The following is an 18,880-nucleotide window of genomic DNA, read 5'->3' on the forward strand; positions in this document are numbered from 1 at the left end:
CGTGTTCCTCTGACATGAGATGTGACGACCTTAAATGATATTAACACCAGAAGCAGCACAGCAAGCCATAAAATTACCATAAAATACATCTCCTCTGATCTAAGTCATATTTTTAGAAGTGAGACTTTGAGGCTAGGTATGTCCCCAACAAGCTTTACTGACAAAATATACGCTGCCTTGGCAAAAATTCTGTTTTGAAGGAAACCTGGTGTTACACAGAATCATCAGTCACTTTCAAAAATTGGATGAACCATCTGTCTCATAACTTCAGTCAATCAGATCAACAAAGTAGCAGCCACCGTTGTTGTTTTTTCGAGCATACAGACCTTTCACACGCTGTCACACACACCTAGTGTTAAAATGTGCTCGTAGCTGCCAGTGGTTTCTCACAGGACGCTGATTGGTCCAAACCTCTGTGGTTTGGACGCAAGCACAAAGTTTGATGCATGACAAGATGGATTCTCGCGTGATTTTGTGATCTTGCAAATCCAACTGCCTTTGAAGGCACAACCAAAACTGAGCAATTGCCAAAGTTTTAAAGAATATTCCCAATATCACTTGAGACAAACAACCACTGTTTTGGCTCAGTAAGACTGCCCTGTGGGTTTCCCTAGGCACGCTATACTGTCAATAGTCTGACAAGTACCCAATGCAACCAATGCAATACCAAGGGTTCATTTACATCAAAGCTGATCTGAGGACAGCAATGATCTCACTTGCGCAACCAATGGCTTGGACATGTGTGAGGCACACAGAGTAGGAAGGAGAACACCAGGGCATCAAGTAGGTATTTCAAATACGTCAGCATCATTGCTGTGTGCTGTAGCCTCGATTACACTGCGGCTATAACTGGAAACACCGACATGGAAATGTGTTGGGGTCATATGGTGAGAGGAGGGGGGGAAAAAAGAGGCCTGCTAAAAACTGAATGAGAACCAGAGTTAACTCAAAGGCTCTCAAACCTTTACTCTGAGGATTTGTAGTCAATTTTAGGCTCAAAAACAAAAGACCTAATGTTTTATTAAAATGCATTCTATGTTCCCGGGTCTTGGCATGACCTTGGGAAGACTCATGATAGTTGTAACAGTCCAGGCTGGTCTCCCTGAAACGTAAGTAGCTGTCAGTGTCAACTGAGCCTCAGAGAAAATGTGTTTATGCTGCACACATTAAAACAGCAGACACCAACGTTTATAGAAATATAACAGAAATACAGAAATAAAAAATATGACACCCAAATATGAGGCTTTTGTTGACCAGTGACATCCCTTACAGCAGAGGAACAAGAGGCTCTTACAGCACCATATCAAACACTTTGCCACAGGAATGTCTCTCCATAGCTCAAATGTGTGAGGGTCAGAGAGTAAGTGGATGCAATAAAGACGCTGACAGTGTGACAGTGACAAACATGGCATTTTATATGTCTGCATCCTACACACCACGTGTGGGCTGTACATGTTCATGTGTGTGTTCTTTAATACGTCTGCATGTTGCATGTTAACTGTCAGGCTTCATGTGTCTGTGTTTCATGTACATGGAAGTTTTATGTTATATTGCGATCGGTCTGTTTGTGTAACTGTGAGTCTGTGAGTTTCCCCAGCAATTCTTTGCGGCGACAGCTATTCTGGTTTTGCTTTGATACCTCGCCACATCCGAGTGCTCGCTGTGGTCACAGTGGTAGCACTTAAACATATTTCCATATTTTGTCATTTATGGTAATATTTATTATACTTCCCTTTGAGTATTGGTCATCTGGGTTTGCGTACATATAAAAGATTTAGTATGTTTTCTTAGTTTCCTTGGTCTGATTTGTAATGTTTTCCTTGTTAATTATTTTTTGGGAGATACATAAGCTTTTACAAAACATTGACAGCATGCTTTCATAGGCTGTTTGCTCTGTTCTGTTTCCACTTTCTTCAACAATTGGGAATTTATAGAGAATGAACAAAACAGCAGGACATCTTACAAAATAATGCAATCCAGTCCTGCAGTATATTATAAACTTTGTGATGTAAAAACGTTCCGTTTTCGATACAACTGTTAATATTTTAGCTGAATGTTAAATTGCATTTAACTGTGGAGTTCCTCTGTTATCTTCAATTACTCTGGAAGTAATTTTATCTCAGTTTCCTCATCTGATGTTAGTTTGGACTTTAAGAGCATCACATCTTCTTTCCAATGGCATATTCTGTTTTACTGTGGCCCTATAGAGGCCTGTTACCCTGCTTTGAGTCTCATTTCAGATTTAATGTATTACAGTAAATTGATCTGTCATGAAGAGGAGGATGCCGTCTCTTCTTCATCTCCTCTCAAATCATCTGTGGCCTCGCGGCTGTTCTATGTTCTCAGTTGTGCATTTGTGTTTAATCTCTCTGGTCTATTCTTACTCGAGTGAGATCATTGACCGATGTTTCCAGGGCTGTGCCCTGACACGCCATCAGTTTCACCAGCAAGCAACCAGCCATACTGAATCAATAAGACATTGTTGGCTGTGTGTGATTTTATGTCTGAAAACAGAGGGGCTGGTCAAGAAGCAGGAGTGGTTAAGGTGGAGGTGTAGCTGACTGGGAACAGTTACTAACGCCATTACAAACCGAACACACACTCTATACTTTACTATACAAACACAAATACAGGCGCAAACACACATTCAAGATATACATGTCTTGAAATGTCACATAATGCCTCCATGTGTGTGACCTCTCATAAAATGTGTTTTCCATTTTCCACCAGACCAGTTTTTGTTTATGCACAAAAAATATATATACACACACACACCAAATAGCTACATATAACACCTTGCAATCATATCTGCCTCATTTAAACAGCTACACAAACATCATTGTATTTCAGTATAAGCCAGGTCTTTAATGAAGTGTGCTGCCATTTGTATGACAGAATCATTAAAAGTAGTGACAGACAAAGGCCAGTTGACATGCACACACACAGACACAATACACATACACACACAATGATGTATTATGCAGGGTGTGGTGACAGCGATTTCAGGCATGACGGCTTGGCCCAGGAACTACTGAGGTAGTGCAATAACACAGACTACAAGGACGAGCTTGTACAGTCTGCAGCATCTGCACCTGCAAATAAGCACACAGGATTTGTGTCCAGCTCTATTCTTAGATAAACTGCACGTCAGACATTTCTGAATATTGTATTGTATTTATGAATTGTGTCTGTGGTCCGGTTTGCCTCAAATTCAGTTTTTATTCAAGAGCCAAGATCTTATCTCAGATTTACACCTAATTTGTCTTGGTGAAACATTTTTTGGCAGCTCTTGTGTGTTTTTGTTGTAAATCTCTGCATTCCTGAAAAGCACAAGGGAGTGATCTTATCCAACTGGGGTTGGAGTTTAAACTCAATATTAAACAAATAAATCCAATTTTTTTTTTAAAAAAAAGAAAAGTGTTCTTTAAACTTTTCATTTAAAAAAAAAATTCAATTCGTTTTTTTTTCTCTTTTGTTTCACTTTAACTTTAAGTAGGTAGACCTCTATAGTGAAATTTTAATAGCAATGTCTTGATAAGTTCAAACTTGTTTTTTCTTTCATTGGGCTCCAGGAACAGACTAAAATATGAAACACATGATTCAGAGACGGAGACACTTCCTCCTTCACTGTGTAAATCAGAGAGCTTGGTAATTTATGTACAGGCACAACTGTGTCCTAGGACAACTTACTTAAAACATAGCTTCCACTTTGTTTTTCAGTCTTAACTAAAAGAAATCTTCACCCTTGTTGTTATCTCACTCTCCTCTTCTTACTTAGTCCTTCCTGCCTTTCAGGACCCTTTTTTTCTCTTTCCTGGGAATGAGGTCACCCTTTTTTTTTTTTAAACAAAAGTGATAATGATTATTGAAACAAAGCCCTGTAAAATGTATGCAGTCGTCATTCCCAAAGGTGGGACACACACTCTGAGCTCTTGTCTATTTATTTCTTTTTCTGTGCCTTATTAGGAAAAAAAGAGGGGAAAGAGTGGGCTGGTTTGGTTTCAGGGTTTTTGTAATTTTACCTTAAACTGAAGCAGACAGACCAACGTGACCAGGAGGGAATGCCAGGGCACCAAGTAAGAACAGAACAGAGTGACTGGCAGAATTATTGCCACGTGTGGTTCAGCATTTGGGTGTCAGCACTAAGTGTGTAAATGTGTGTAGTGGGCCTATAGAGGGAGAGGTGGTCAGTGTATAATGAAAGAGAAAAAGACAGATGATGAGTGAACAAAGACTATATCTCATGATTTCACACGCCGGTGTAACATTCCTCTGCTGGTGTGTTCAAATCCAAAAACAACTGTGTTATTCCTCTGTTATTTCAAGACCAGTGTGTGAGTTTATCTAGAAGTGAAGCTTTAAATAGATCTGGAAGCTGAGTCTGCCTGTCTTTATCAGTGCTCACACTGGGCAAGACCATAGGAGATAGGGGTCACCCACAGTACATGTAAGCTGTGGGTCTGTATGTTTAGTACATGTGTGTATGTGTGTGTGTGATCCTCCCCGTTCCTTATCCACTACTTCTCTCCACAGAGGCCTTGACAGGCTTTTCTGCTCAGCATGACATCACATGAGAACTTAAAAAGAAGTTTTGACACTGACCAGAACGAAGGAACAAGATATGTTAAAATTGGAGCAGTTTCACTATAAAAACATTACTCAATTAAATCAACTTGAACAATTGTAGTTGCAAGCACAACAAAAAAAATCTGCTTTCGTTTCAATGAGCTACACATGTAGGCAGAGATGAAAGTGTTATGTTCGAAATGTGTTGTTTGTGCTTTTTTTTTTAATCCTCTGCCACAGATCAATACGTCTAGACAAAAACCGTGAGGGTACGAATCCACTGTGGTTTTCATGAAACAGGCTCTCACACTTCTAGCTGTGTCTTGTTGATGTTATGGCAACTGACAAAAATCGCCATACCATCCAATGTGGTGTTTCCTGTGGTAACGTAACATCAAACACGCAGTTCACTTTCTAACAACGGCACACAGCAGTGAACTGGTACCCTCAGGAGTCTTAAAAGCAGAGCATAAGAGGAAACAGGCACATTAAGTTGAACCCCGCCAGGGCAGGAGAATGAAGACAATGTCTCCAACAGCCTGAAGGTCAACACTACTGCATCAAAACCGCAACAGAGCACAGGACTTCTATAACTAAATCCTCACTGCACAGTAACAGACAGTAACAGACCAGCTATCTTGTCTTGACTAAAAAATGGTTGTAAGACAAAACAAAATGCATGAAAAAAGGTGTGACAATAAGTTAAAAATCAAAAATATGAGGCGCAAGAACTGGATTATGCTGCTATACATATTACACGCTTAACTGGGTTTGGACAATCGAGACATGAAGTCCATTAAACAGTTAATAAAAGGGGTGGAGAAGACATATATTTGAGAGAAAAAGCTGTAAAATCTTACAACTTGTATAACTGCATGCAATGTATGGACATTTTTACGGCAGTAGAAGAAGAAGAGTTACTGCTGTGGCGCATACATCCAGTAGCACACCAAATTTCACATAATTTAAGGTAGTTAAACAGATGAAAAGTCTAGGTATTTTTACAGCATGACATTCTTCGTAGATGTTTTCCAAAGATCATAAAAGTGATTTTATGTAAGTTTATAATTCATACAAATATACATCTTTTAAAGGCAGAGGACAGATGTTTTCCTTTTTATGTGAAACAATAATGCAACTGTTGTTTCAGGGTTTGGTTTAACTGTAGTGTCTATAGGAGGGAGTGCTTGAACCGTCTCTCGAGTCAAGGGGCAGTAAAACTGTACTTGAGTCCTGTGTTGTCTAGTGAGATCTAATTTAAACTTTTACAGCCTTGCTTCACAGCAGACTGACCAAGAAGTAAAAAAAAACTGTACACATAAACAGAGAAGCTGAGGCACTGAAGAGACACACAGTCACAGGGACAAGATGGACACAAACATGAACTGGCATGCAGTCACACACCCAAATAACAGAACACAAATCTGCACGTATTCCCACAATCTTGCAACACAATCCGGCATGTTTGAAGCATTTTTAACTCATTGTTAATGACTCTTGACCTGAAAATGCCCTGCCATACCTCTGTAAACACTTCATGGCAACTCCCACACTGAACGTTGCCATCACCGTTTAAAAGATTTAAAGTGTAATTGAATAAACTAATGAGTCCATGGACCGTGGCTGGAATGTAGCCAGCTTGTTTGCGAAAGACTTACTAGACATTTCCACCCTGCAAACACACACACACCTACATAAAGTAAAGACATAACGCAGCTTTCTTTCTCACTGTAGCTGATTGACAAACACGTTTTGACAATCTTGACCAGAACCATACAACCTATAGAGCAGAGAAACAACAGACCAGATCCCCAGAGCAAATCTGGGTTTATCAGGGTCATGTCCGTGCTGTCAAACTCATTTAAAATCCATCCTAAACTGTGTTTCTGAAATTGCACAACACAGGTTAAACCCAATGCAACTACAGCCCTGGTGTGATTTCATGAGACTCAGATGAAGATTACTGCATTGTTTCAAGTGTGGGTCCTGGGCAGGAGTTTAGGAATCTCTGCCTTGGAGGCAAACTCGGTACATGCTGGGGCTCCGTAAGGGAAACCAATGGTACAGGGGGGCCCAAACTGAATGAGGACATCCACATAATTCTAGAGGGCCCCAAATGGGATGAATTACAGCAGTGATTCAAGATTAACTAGCCTCTAGTGTTGTATTTTGTAAGATCTATCCAGCACTGAACTATGGTCTCAAATTATGTACTTACGCACTTATTACATCAACACTGTGCATTCAGCAGGAGAATAAACAGTGGACTCGAGACCTGAATCTAAAATCTATATTTAATGTAAGCAACAGAGGGGGGAAGCAAGTTTTATTGTCTTATAATTCCAGTGCTGTCTACTTTACAGTTGCTTTATTTTTCTCTGGCAGCTCACAGCTACTTTTTTTTAAGGCAGCAAAAACAAAATCAACACAGTACATCAAACAGAAGAAAGAAAGGCAGACTAAAGAGACAGTGCTGCAGCTGCGTCCAGCACTCAGCACTGAGACAGCCTGCCCGTCAAAATGATCCACAGCTGGACCAGGAAGTGTTTTCCAAAACATCTGGCCTTAGGTCTGTTGAGAGGGTTATGGCTACCAATGTGCGTCAGTACCACTCATAGGGATTCACTTACAGAGATGCAAAATTTACTGGCTTATTTTTTACTTTCTTTCATATTTTTCCATCTTATTTCTGATCCTCTGCTGTCTGTTTCTATTTACCTTGCCCATTTTTTCACTTTCTCGTTCTTTTAGACACACACATTGGCACTAAGAGTCACGTGTCTTATAAACTTAGACAACACTGATACGACAGTGACCATAAAACTATCTTGGCTCTGACACTGAACAAATATCTGAATCCCCTCAGCTTCTTCTTTTCTTTTTTTTTCCAACGTATGAGCCTGAAGAGGATAATGGTGGAAAAATGACGGGGAGGGATGAGAGTGCACGAGGTAGAACAACAGTAAGACAGATACATACAGTATTTGTGACCTGAAAAGACACACAGATGTGCTCCTTAGGATAACACTCTCTGACAGAGTTGAACATGTCAGATGATTATATAATTAAATCAAGACAAAAATATATACACAGTGAGTCATTTGGATGAATTTAAATCTATCCAGGCCAGTCGGAACTGATAACACAGGGGACCTACAGCTTAATGTGAGAACGACGAAAAGATGGCAAATTGTGTCTGGGACATAAGTTTCAAAACATGTTGATTACAATTTATTATAGAGCCATTTGTGACTATGATTGGACGTTTTATTTATTTTATTTGGAACAGAAGTGCTGAGTCTACAGTTTATGTTCTCACTGCGCCTTACACCCTGAAACTAATTTAAAGCAATTACTCAGCGCTTATGAAATGTAGCTTCTTGTTTCTCTCTTCTAATCAGTCCCGATGATTTTTCACACTCTTCCAGCTGCCCATTTGGGTATCATTCAACAATGCTGGCTGGCCTAAAGATGAGGGTTCTTGGCTTACATTAAGATATATTTGGCTAATAACAGAGAAAAATTAAAAAAGCAGAGACAGATGAGCTCAACGCAATGTTCTTGGCCTAAGAATTTCTGTGGGCTACCTTGACAGACCCCTGTTCTTGGGATTTGTTTTGGCAAAAACAACAGACTTGCAAGAGACAGGCAGAGACAGGTGTGTCTAGCTGTAGCTGCATTCTCTTGGTATTATGATATTACTGGTGAATACTACAAGCCCAGCCAAAGATGATGGCCATCAGTTTTAGATGATCTTTGGCAAATACTACAGACCAGTGAAGGACAGAGACAGGTGAGCCCAGTTTAGCTCTCTTGGCTTTGGAACATCTCTGGCAAATATCAGAGTCAAGTAAGTGACAATGGCAGCTGTGCAGAGAGCAGAGAGAGGATTTGAGTTTGAGTTGTGAATTCCTGCAGCGACAGTTCAAGTCTCAAAAGTTCTGACTGATCAAGCCAGTACTATACTTTATGTATATTCCACATTTTGACAAATTATATTCGAGTTATGTTGTGGAAAAATAGTACAACTGGCCATAACAAAGTGAAAACAGAATCAACACTGTACATCAAACAGAAGAAAAAACGACAGACCATACTGTAGCTGTATCCAGCACTCAGCACTAAGACAGCCTGCCCGTCAAAATGATTCACAGCTGGAACAGGAAGTGTTTTCCAAAACATCTGGCCTTAGGTCTGTTGTGGGTGTCAATATTGTATCAGTATCATCACTATACTTGTTGTACTGGTATATCCCACAATTTGACAAGTTTTCTCAGAGGCTCTTGTCATGGAAAATAGCCGGCCATAACCACACACGAGTTTAAAAATGTATTCTATGGATTGGTACTGAAGACTGGATACAGTGTCGGAGGCGGGTTGACAATCATTCTTATGGAAGCTGCTGAGTGGTGCATGAAGCCAAAAAACTTTTGATTTCCAGACATAAAATTACCCAGATCTTCTGCATATGCTTCTGCATTGTGAGGCCCATAGAGGCTATAGAGGCATGTTATTGGACCAAATGGATCAAATTCTGATAGTGAAACAAGTTATTTTCCGGGTCAGATTCACCGTTTTACAGTCGCTTCTTTTACAATGTAAGCTAATGGGGGAAAAAGTTTCTCTTGTGGCCCCTTGTGACAAATGCCATTCTTGTTATTACATGGTTTGGCCACTATGACAAACTGATTTCAAAACCTGCTGCTCGTCCAGGGGTCTTGATATCTTCTCCTTGGCCTCTAGTTCAACTCTTGAGCAATTCTGTGCAGCAACATTAGTGAGAGCTCTAAAGTTTGAGTTTATCACTGAGGTTTCTCAGCCTGGTCAAAGAAGGTTTGGATGATGAAGCTTTGCTGCAAAAACCATAAAACATTTTTATACATCGCAATACAGAAGTAATTTACTATGTACCTCTAACAAGGAATTCCACTACCAGTTGAGTTCATTGTGGTAGGTTCTCTTATAGGTCTTATAGGAACGCTTGTCAATGTACTCTTATCTACACTTTTCTTTTTCAATGTCGTGAAATATTTAGCTCTACATGCCCCTTCGTGGAAAGTTGTATTTCCTTGTTCTGTTTTTGTGTGGGTTTTTTTTCAGCATGGTCTCCATCTTTTGTAAATAGCAGATTCCAATACCAATACCAATTATCTTTTCCCTCGAAAACCAGTTCCAAGTAAGCATGCCATCCATTCTGGGTTTCCATGTGCATGCTAAAAACAGGCAATACAACATTTTATTTGATCATTTGTCTTGTCTACAAATAAGTAACTTATACCTGGTCCAATGCATCAAATAACAAATTATGTAACTGATACTTTCTCATATTTCTGATATTATGAAGGGTCATTAGTCCCGTTTGTGCACACGGACAATTTGAGATTTCATTCCAATGATAACTTCATCACAAGCAAAAAAAATCTATTACATGTCTTGGACAGATGTGTGTCCGTTTGTGAAGTTAACACAGTAGACAGTGACCATGCCAATATATCAATGGTGTACGATGCAGCTGCAGACTAAGGTAAACGCACATCTCTAGTTTATGCACATGTGTGTGTGCCCGTGTTTGTTGGGCACGTAGCTGTGCACAAGCAGCGTTTGCATGTACAACCGGTGGCTCTCGTTGACTCTATTAAGAGAACGCAATGTAAACAAAACGAAAACGTATACCCCAGCCCTGCACAAACTTCCCTTACCCAACCCCATAACCAGATACCCAGAGCCAACTTCCAGACTCAAAATAACTGAAGCAGCTGTCATGAGATCTCTGCATGTATCCTTGTCTATGTGTGTGTGTGTGTGTGTGTGTGTGTGTGTAAGATAAATATTCAGTTCTCTGCCTTACTTTGCATGTATGTTGTTGCATGCAAACAAATGTGTGCAATATACAGAGTGCTGAGGTGAGCTAAATGTCCTCGCTGACTGATGGATGTTTGTGAATATGGATGGGGGTTCGTAAATCAGTGCCACCGCAGCAAAACAACACCACAGCGTCTCAAACCAGCATTACCACACAAGAGATCCGAGATCTGAGTGTTTATCCATGACTTATTATGGCCTGTCCTTGTGGCTTTTTACATGAATACATAAGACTCCACTATTATAAATGTGACAGCTCCGGCATTGAGACATTCAGTCATGAAGAATAGGCTCGGCGAACACTGTAATTATCCTGTTTGAGGTCTTTCAACAGGGTGAGATCTCCATTCTGATATAAAAAGAGAAGTGGAACCAATTAACTCAGCGCTACACAAAAGCTGCTTTGAAACCTTTCTTCTTCGCGTGATAGCTTGTTTATTCAAATCGAGCATTCAGTTGCAGCGTACTGTGATGTGCCTAGGTACATGCGGGTGAGTGCATCAGGTCAACTGTCTTTCAGTTTAACTCCCACAAACACATCAAGACCTTGAAACTGTGCCCTTACTAGCGAAAAACACCCAAACACACACAGACCCATTAAAAAGTCAAATGGGCTTTGAAAAAAAAGGCTTCACTGCGGGGAATAAAGCATTTAACCAGACACTGGCACTTAAAGTGCGTAGCAGTGAAATACAAAGGTGGTTTTGTTGAGGCACAAGATGATTGGTTGAAATGAACAGTTTAATACTTTTGTGTGCCTCTCAAGAGAATAATTACATTGTTGAAGAGGCTAATTTAAGTGTTGAAATGTTGTGATTGCACTATACTAGTGGGACTGCTTCAGGACAAAGCCTGGTTTTGCAGGAAACGTGCTTCTGCGTTTGTAATTCCTTGGAAACTTCTAAATGTTAAGCCCCGCTCCATTCCCATAGCGTTTACTTCAATCCCTTAAACTTCACGTTAGTTCAAATTCTATTATTCTCCTGACTGTTTTTTCCATTTTCTGTCCTTCTTCTTCCACTTCTTCTTGTTCCTTTAACCTTATCCTGTGCTGTTGACCCCTCCCGGACAAACTATTCCACTGCAATCACGTCTCCATGTAATTACATTAATATACTACTAATTTGTTTTCCTAATTATTTTGATGGGGAATGTAATTGGTGCCTGGATTATGTTCTGTTCCTGTGCTACTATACCGCGTGCCAGTGTCTGTGGGAGTTGATTGTTGGGCACTGCAGACTGGTGACTTCAGTGTGTGGTTAGGTTTATGCAAAAAAAGGTTAAGAAAGGATGGTTAGGTTAAATGTTAACAAAGTAAATGCCATAATCATAAAAAAAATTAATCATGCGTTAGTCGCAACAAAAAGATTTAACATTTTGCAACTTTGCAGACATATTGTTCATTTAAAAAAACAGATCTGCTGTTGCAAGTTAGTCACACATACAAATTCCAAGGATTTGATACATTGTCACCCATCTGTTCTTATTTGCTAGAAAGACTGAAGAGGCTCAGTGGAATGTCCTAAAACCTTACCAACCAGCTTTTTGTCAGTCTAGTGTGTATTCATTCTGTGTGTGTGTGTGTGTGTGTGTGTGTGTGTGTGTGTGTGTCGAACACATCTGCTCCACATGTGTCTGATATCTCGTTCACAGTAAAAAAGGGCTGTCTAGCTAACAAGATATTAGTTGTTTTTCTAGGTCTCATCAAATGGAATTCAGTTTGACACTGAAGATAAAAACGGAAAAAAGTCTTCATTGAAAAAAAGAAATTTCCCAGAAACTCTGCTGCATTTTTTCCACAGCTGTGCATAAGTAATCTCACAGTAAAACTTTATGGATATCTATGAATCTAAACATGGAGCAGTGATGTTTTAACATTCTCGCGTGGTGCCATCAAGCCGGCTGATGCATGGTTTAGAAAAACTGCAGATGGCAACCAAGTTGATCAAAAACTGTCCGCCGTGGAGAATCCATCTCTATCACTGTTTATGTGTCTCTCTTTCATCTCTCTGCCATGCTGTTACTTCCATTTGCCTCCCTTTGAATTCTTTTAGCTTTTTCCATCCTTCCTTCTTTCTTTTCCTGCTTCTTTCAGTATTTAAACTTGTTAGCAGGAGAGCTGCATACACACACTGACACTGTTTGACAGAAAGTCACAAAGGTTCCTAAGGTCATGGACCAAAAGTGTGTGTGTGTGTATGTGTTTTGAGAGCTATTATTAACACAACAATACAGAGTGCATTCCTAGACAGAAGAAAAACTTAAGCAGACGTTGAAATGTAAAATAATAAACATGTCAGATCAGTAACTAGTCATGTCGCCATTACTATTTATTCTTTTAGTGCAATTCTAGTCATGCAGGAAAGGAATCATCACTACATTTTATTTTACAGATAGGCCATATGAAACCTATAGCATTTTGAACCCAATCACACAATGATAAAGTGACAGACTTACAGCCAACACTACGCCAGACACGTAGCCGTAGCCAAATACAGATGAGATATATATATGCTGAGATGTAGGAGTAGAACGAACCATGAACAATTTGTCTGTGCTCTCTGCTGTGCAATGGTCATCCTGAGATAAAGTGAAGCAGATGGAAACTATTAGAATAGTGAGGTATTTGTAATCTTTGTTTAAAGGTTTTGCAAAAAAAAAATAAAAAAATGTATTCCAGGATGAAAGACGCTGATAAAAACAGACTTTGATGTATTTGCCGTTTAAGCACAAAACCTGTGTGAAAACCTTCTGGGAAACAGGTTGATAGGGTTACTGCCAGAAATCCAAAATCTGAAGCAAAAATGAGTCACAGAAAATCAAAGCAATCTTTAATCTGCTCACAAAAGTGATTTCTTTTCTTTTTAATAATGCACAGATCTCCTGTTTCTCACTTGAACTTCCACCACTTAGATTAGTTTAAACTGAATGAACTGAGCTGGAATGAATGGAAAAATAACAACAACCAACGTGAAGCTGGTGTTGTTTTGGCACCTGTTACCTGCAATTTTAGCACTACTTGCTTTACTGTAAAATGTTTTCCACTGCAGAAGTAAAGAAAGTCTCAAAGGCAGCTAAATGGATGTTGATGTGTGATGATTACTCTGGTAACCATGGAATTTGCATTCATGCATTCATTTGGCTTCACTTCTCAGTTAATATAACCCGGTTCTGTTCCAGTGTTTTTTTTAACTGGATGGAGAGGTACGTCAGTGCCAGGATAATTTGGCCCTTTGTACGTGATATCTGCCATGTCATCCTTAAGAAGTAATTGCAGTCGGTACAAATTCATCTTCACGTCAGTTTTTTCTTTCGTAGAAACAACTTAATGTTACAGTTTTTCCTTTTCTTGTCCTTCACACATCTGCTGCCCATCTCTTTTCCTTTATTTGGAAAAGGACTAACAACTTGTCTCCTTTTAAAATACACACATGCCGACGCCACATGCATTGTTAACATTTGTCCATATCTTCTCACTGTTATCATTCCTTTTGCTATCTGACCCAGTGACAAACCCAATCAAAACGTGCGGGGAGACGGAAAAATGAAAAGAGAAGCAAGTGACGACTATAAAAACTAACAGAAGCAAGGCACGAGATTGGTTCTTTCCATTACGCATGTAAAACCATTAAATCCCAGATGGTGACCTAGGCATGACACTCTTTGAATATACAGTATTTCTAACTCACGGTGGCAATGAATGCCAAGCAACAAACAGAGAGAAACCTCGAAACTGATCTTATTTCTTATTAGCAGTCTGGAGACGGTAAAGGGATAACTGTCAATCTTTTGGACCATAAAGTATTCCAGTAAAGCAGAAGCTGGAGCCAGTTGTCCCTGACGTTGCTGCCTGGTCTCACAGCTTTAATAATATAATACCGTCACTTAATGAAACAAGCCGCTCCATGTGGTTCCAATAGGGCATGAATCAACTCTTCAAGGGCTGATGTCCGCCACAGAGAGAGTGATGCAGAACAGATAATCCTTTAACAGGTCTCCAAAACAAGCTCGCCCCTTACATGAGATTTGTTCAGCTACACTGGCACTTTGGCAGCTCTTTTGGTGCCTTAATGAAGTAATTGGAAGCAAAAGTCATATGTATGACAGTTACAAATGTTGCTGAGGTCGTCACTGCAGTTGAAAAACATTAAAAATGAAAAGATTAATGTTTGACAGTTGCTTATTTTCTTTCTTGCCAAGAGAATGAAGAGGAGATTGATTCTACTCCAAGCTAACACCTACCAGCACCTCTAAAGTTCACTAACTAAACACAGAGACTATTTGACCATATTCACAGCCCTTCAATGTGTAGGTGCACCATTGGCTGATATGTGAGTCGATGTGTCATACATTTTTACCTTTAAAAATTTTACAAATAAATAAAATCCACTTCATACTTTTTTACTATTTAAATGTTCTTTGTGTTCTACGATGAAGGACAAAAGCAGAAAAGCAGCCAATACCAATAAAGTTCTTCTACATATTATAAGTGTTCCTGGAGTTTTTGACTTTTGTAGCTTCATATTTAAGAGACATGAGTGTTATCAATCCTTCCATGTAGCTCTCGCCAAGAAAGCGAATAAGCACGTTTCTCAACCTGTGAACTATTTCTCTACAAGAAGATACATGATGTGACAGTTATAATAATAAATAATGTGTTTGGCAGATTTTAGTTATATCAGGAGTCTTGTAAAGTGCCACGCTCATCATCAACCTCTTTCACTAGATGCCAAACCCTAAACGAAGCACAGAAATGTTGAATCTATTAGTCGTCCCATCCAGGTGTTTTAAAGCAGCTTTAGCGAGACAAACTATATAAGCAGATGCAGAGTAGAAGTATTGTTCCACTATATAAACCACGAGCCAAGGCTGGGATCACTTCTGAATACAAATTTGCACTAATCTGTTTAAATCTAATTATCGTAAAAATCAATGGTTAAGAAACCATTTGTGATGTTTTATCAATATGCAGAGGCGGGCTGTACTGCATAGTTGAAATAGCGACTGCTACCGTGCAAAGCTGCGCGACCCTGCAAAAACGATTTCGGTGTCAGCGCTGGACCAACTAGCTGTATATTTTCCACATTGTTGTCAGCAAAACTTGTTGACCTTCTTCAGTGTAAAAGCCATCTATCAGAATAGAAACTCCCACTATGACAGGTAAATCATCCAATGATGACCTTCAGCCAAGACCTGCTTCACTCATCATAAAAAGAAAAACAGTTTGATCATGGGTCTTTCTTTCACTGACCTTGAGTTACTATAAGCCTCTGCGGTATAACAGTATGCCACCCGCCCAAAAGCAAACTTAAAACATCCTCAGTCTGTCATCATTTGGACACAAATTAAAGGACATGCACAGTTAGCCTCAAATGAGGGGAGGTCTGAAATAAAGATGAAAAGTCATCGAGGGAGGACAAAATGTGAAAACCAGACACAGATGATGAGTCACAACAAAACAAACAGAAAGACAGAAAGAAGACAACGTGTTTTATTACTTCAGTCAAATTCTGATTTCATGTGCCGCAGAATCAATCCATTTTACCTGTGCACGTATACGGTACACTGTAATTCAGCTCCACCTTTCAAGATCTTGAACCCGAAAGGACAAGTGTAGGAGCCCTGAGCATCTCGTAGTGTTTAAATAAAAACACACGCATGCCTACAAGTGCTGCCAAAGAACCAGACAATTCAAACCACATGAGAACTAATTCACACACGCATGCATGCATGCACACACAGTAACACAACTGCTCGTGATAAATCAGCTCCACTGTACAACAGGATTCCACCAAATAGTGAAGAGTAGGCCTTAGGGAAGAGGGGCTCCACATGTGTGATGCTCTCGCTGTGATTTCAGTTATTCCTCTTTCCTTCAGGGAATGGGAGATCAGGCAGAACTAATGGTGTTGCTGTGTGTTAGAGCTAAGATTAACTCCTACAACAACAGTGAACATCTGCCTGTATGCGGGATGTCTGGGGTTGAAAGAGGGACCATGGACTTTAAATTTGATGCAGATATGCGTTGTTTGAAAGGGAGTGTATGGATCCTGTGTTGTCATGGAGACAAATGGCTTCTTACTGACATTCACACGTTAAATCATTAGAAAGTGGCTTCGGCTTTGGTTTTATAACTACACACACACACACACACACACTGAGTGTGAGCTCATGGCTTACTTTTGCAGGGTGAGGCTGAGGTTGCCGGTGCAGTTCTTGATCTTGTTCTGGGCCTCCAGGTGGTTCATGCCCTCTGTGGCTATGCCGTCGATAGACAGGACCAAGTCTCCGACAGCAATGCCACCTTTAGCCGCTTTCCCACCATCTGTCAGCTGCAGAAACAGAAAAACCACAAACAGCTTAAAATATCTACGAAGCCAGTAACATCACAGTCAGGATAATCCTGCAGGAGGGTGAGTCAAGGTGATGTGGGAAGTACGTTTTCGTCACAGGATTTATGGATCCATTCCATTACAGAAGCATTTGGACAAAGCTAATGAAAGACCTGGTTCTCGACCACATGATGGAGGGTCTACTGTACTGTCACTGATGCGTGTCTAATAGCAGGAGTTTTCATCTTTGAGTTACCTTTGTTTCTTCTTTATGACCTGCTGTCATACTGGGTTTACAGCTTGTTAGAGCAAAGAGAAAAGTTCTAAAGGTCTCTTAACCATAGCAGATCAAAGCCATAATGCAATCCCTGTGTCCAAATTCTCTACTGTATGTATCCTTTTTTCTATTGAGGAGTTGTTTAATGAAAATTAGACAAAGATTTTTCTTTTATGCATTGAAAGGCTACAGTATATGACCAAAAATTACATTTTAAACACTTGTTGGACTGAGTAAACACTGAAAATTAAATAAGATCAAGCAGCAGGAATCTGCTCGTCTTGAAACACACTTTATTTTTACAATACAGATCAAGTAAAGTGAATCTAGTCCCAGTAAAACGCAATTAGGCCCTTACACCGTGTGCAAAATGCTGTTAAAAAGGTGACAAATAGCTAACGAGACGCTAAATAGTGTAGACACATACCAGTTTTATTAGCTTTAAGGAAACAGCAATTAGAGGCCAGACATCTTTGTTTGCATGCATCATAAAATATGCATACACTTAATTTCTCTTGCCTCTGGTCTTCAGTGTCATCCATGATTTTTGAGGTATGCTTTAAATATCTGCATCTAAACAAAATTTAATTGCTGCACTTCCAGTCTAGAGGCTGGTTAATCAGAAACAGATTCAAGCCACACAGAACAACTGAAGTCAAACAGGAGGGCTGGTTTTTAATACCAACTCAAGTGTTCAACATGGCTTCAACATGCACAAATGCTAGACTGCAATTATTCTGTTCTTGACAGTGATGTTAAATATATAATTATAATTACGCTGGAGGGACAACTGTAACATTTTCCACACCCGTAACTGCTCACGTTGTCCATCTATTTGCAAGAAATGCTGAACATATTTTGTAAACATGTGTTGGAGAACAGTTGCGAGGCAACTAAGCACTTAACCCACCACCAAAATAAAATACAATTAGATTAAATGTGTAATTATGTGATGAAAATGGTTTGTGTTCAAAATAGCTCTGTTTCCTAGGCCTGTTTCCTTCTTGGTAAAGTTCTGTTATGGAAGTACATTTATGCAGGCGGGACAAATTAATTTACAATTATTTTTAATTATAAATAATGGTAACAAATTTAATGTTCTCACTGACAGAAAAGTAGGGGAAAAAAACTATTTCACTTTGTTCAATTCCTGAATAAATATTTTATACAGACATTTTTTATTTGCTTCTCATTGATTAGCATTTATACATGGGGAGTTTTTATTGTCGTCTTTAGCTCTTAGTCACGGTCACGGGGAAATGTATTGTGGCAGCATGTGTCATATAAACCAGAGCCATTCTTATCAGAAGGCCGAGGCAGGGCAGTGACAAATTTGGAAATGTGCGTAGGATGTTACACACTGTATCTCTTGTCGTTTTCCCATGACGCTGAAGAACTGAATAATTAAAACTATTTTTTTTCATAACAATTGTGTTGCAATGCAATGAAAATACAATGTGATGAATCAAATAAAAATGAATTTGGTTTTGTGTGTTTGTTATAGTGTTAATGAAATAGGACGTATCTACTGCTAAACTTGCAGATGGTTTTTGACCATTCTTGGTCACACAGAAGGTTCTGAGTGTGTCTAAAGGGGAGTGAGGTCATTTGTTTCTTTAGACACCATGAAAAAGGACCACACAGACCACTTCACTGAACACACACACACGCACACACACACACAGAGACCACTTTTGTGGCTGTTCTAGTTGTGAAGTGTCTCTCTTATGCACCATCTTCTACAAGAAAACACATTTCTGCTGAATGACAAACGACAGTCAGGGATGGAAGAGTGTAACGTGGGTTTTAGACGTCTTTAGTCCGTTACATCCCCCTCTGTGTC

At 39.6% G+C, this 18,880-nt stretch overlaps 1 protein-coding gene across 6 annotated transcripts in view; it reads right to left on the bottom strand.

Moving 5' to 3' along the window:
* Window positions 1-18,880, bottom strand: part of pdlim5a (PDZ and LIM domain 5a) — a 63,173-nt gene that overhangs the window by 25,233 nt on the left and 19,060 nt on the right. For all 6 annotated transcript variants that reach the window (XM_010732483.3, XM_010732482.3, XM_010732487.3 and 3 more), the window contains exon 3: window positions 16,609-16,760. In XM_010732483.3, the coding sequence (XP_010730785.3) occupies window positions 16,609-16,760 (152 nt within the window). The remainder of the gene's footprint in view (window positions 1-16,608; window positions 16,761-18,880) is intronic.

Source organism: Larimichthys crocea, chromosome III, assembly GCF_000972845.2.
Source record: "Larimichthys crocea isolate SSNF chromosome III, L_crocea_2.0, whole genome shotgun sequence".
Taxonomy (NCBI): Eukaryota; Metazoa; Chordata; class Actinopteri; family Sciaenidae; genus Larimichthys; species Larimichthys crocea.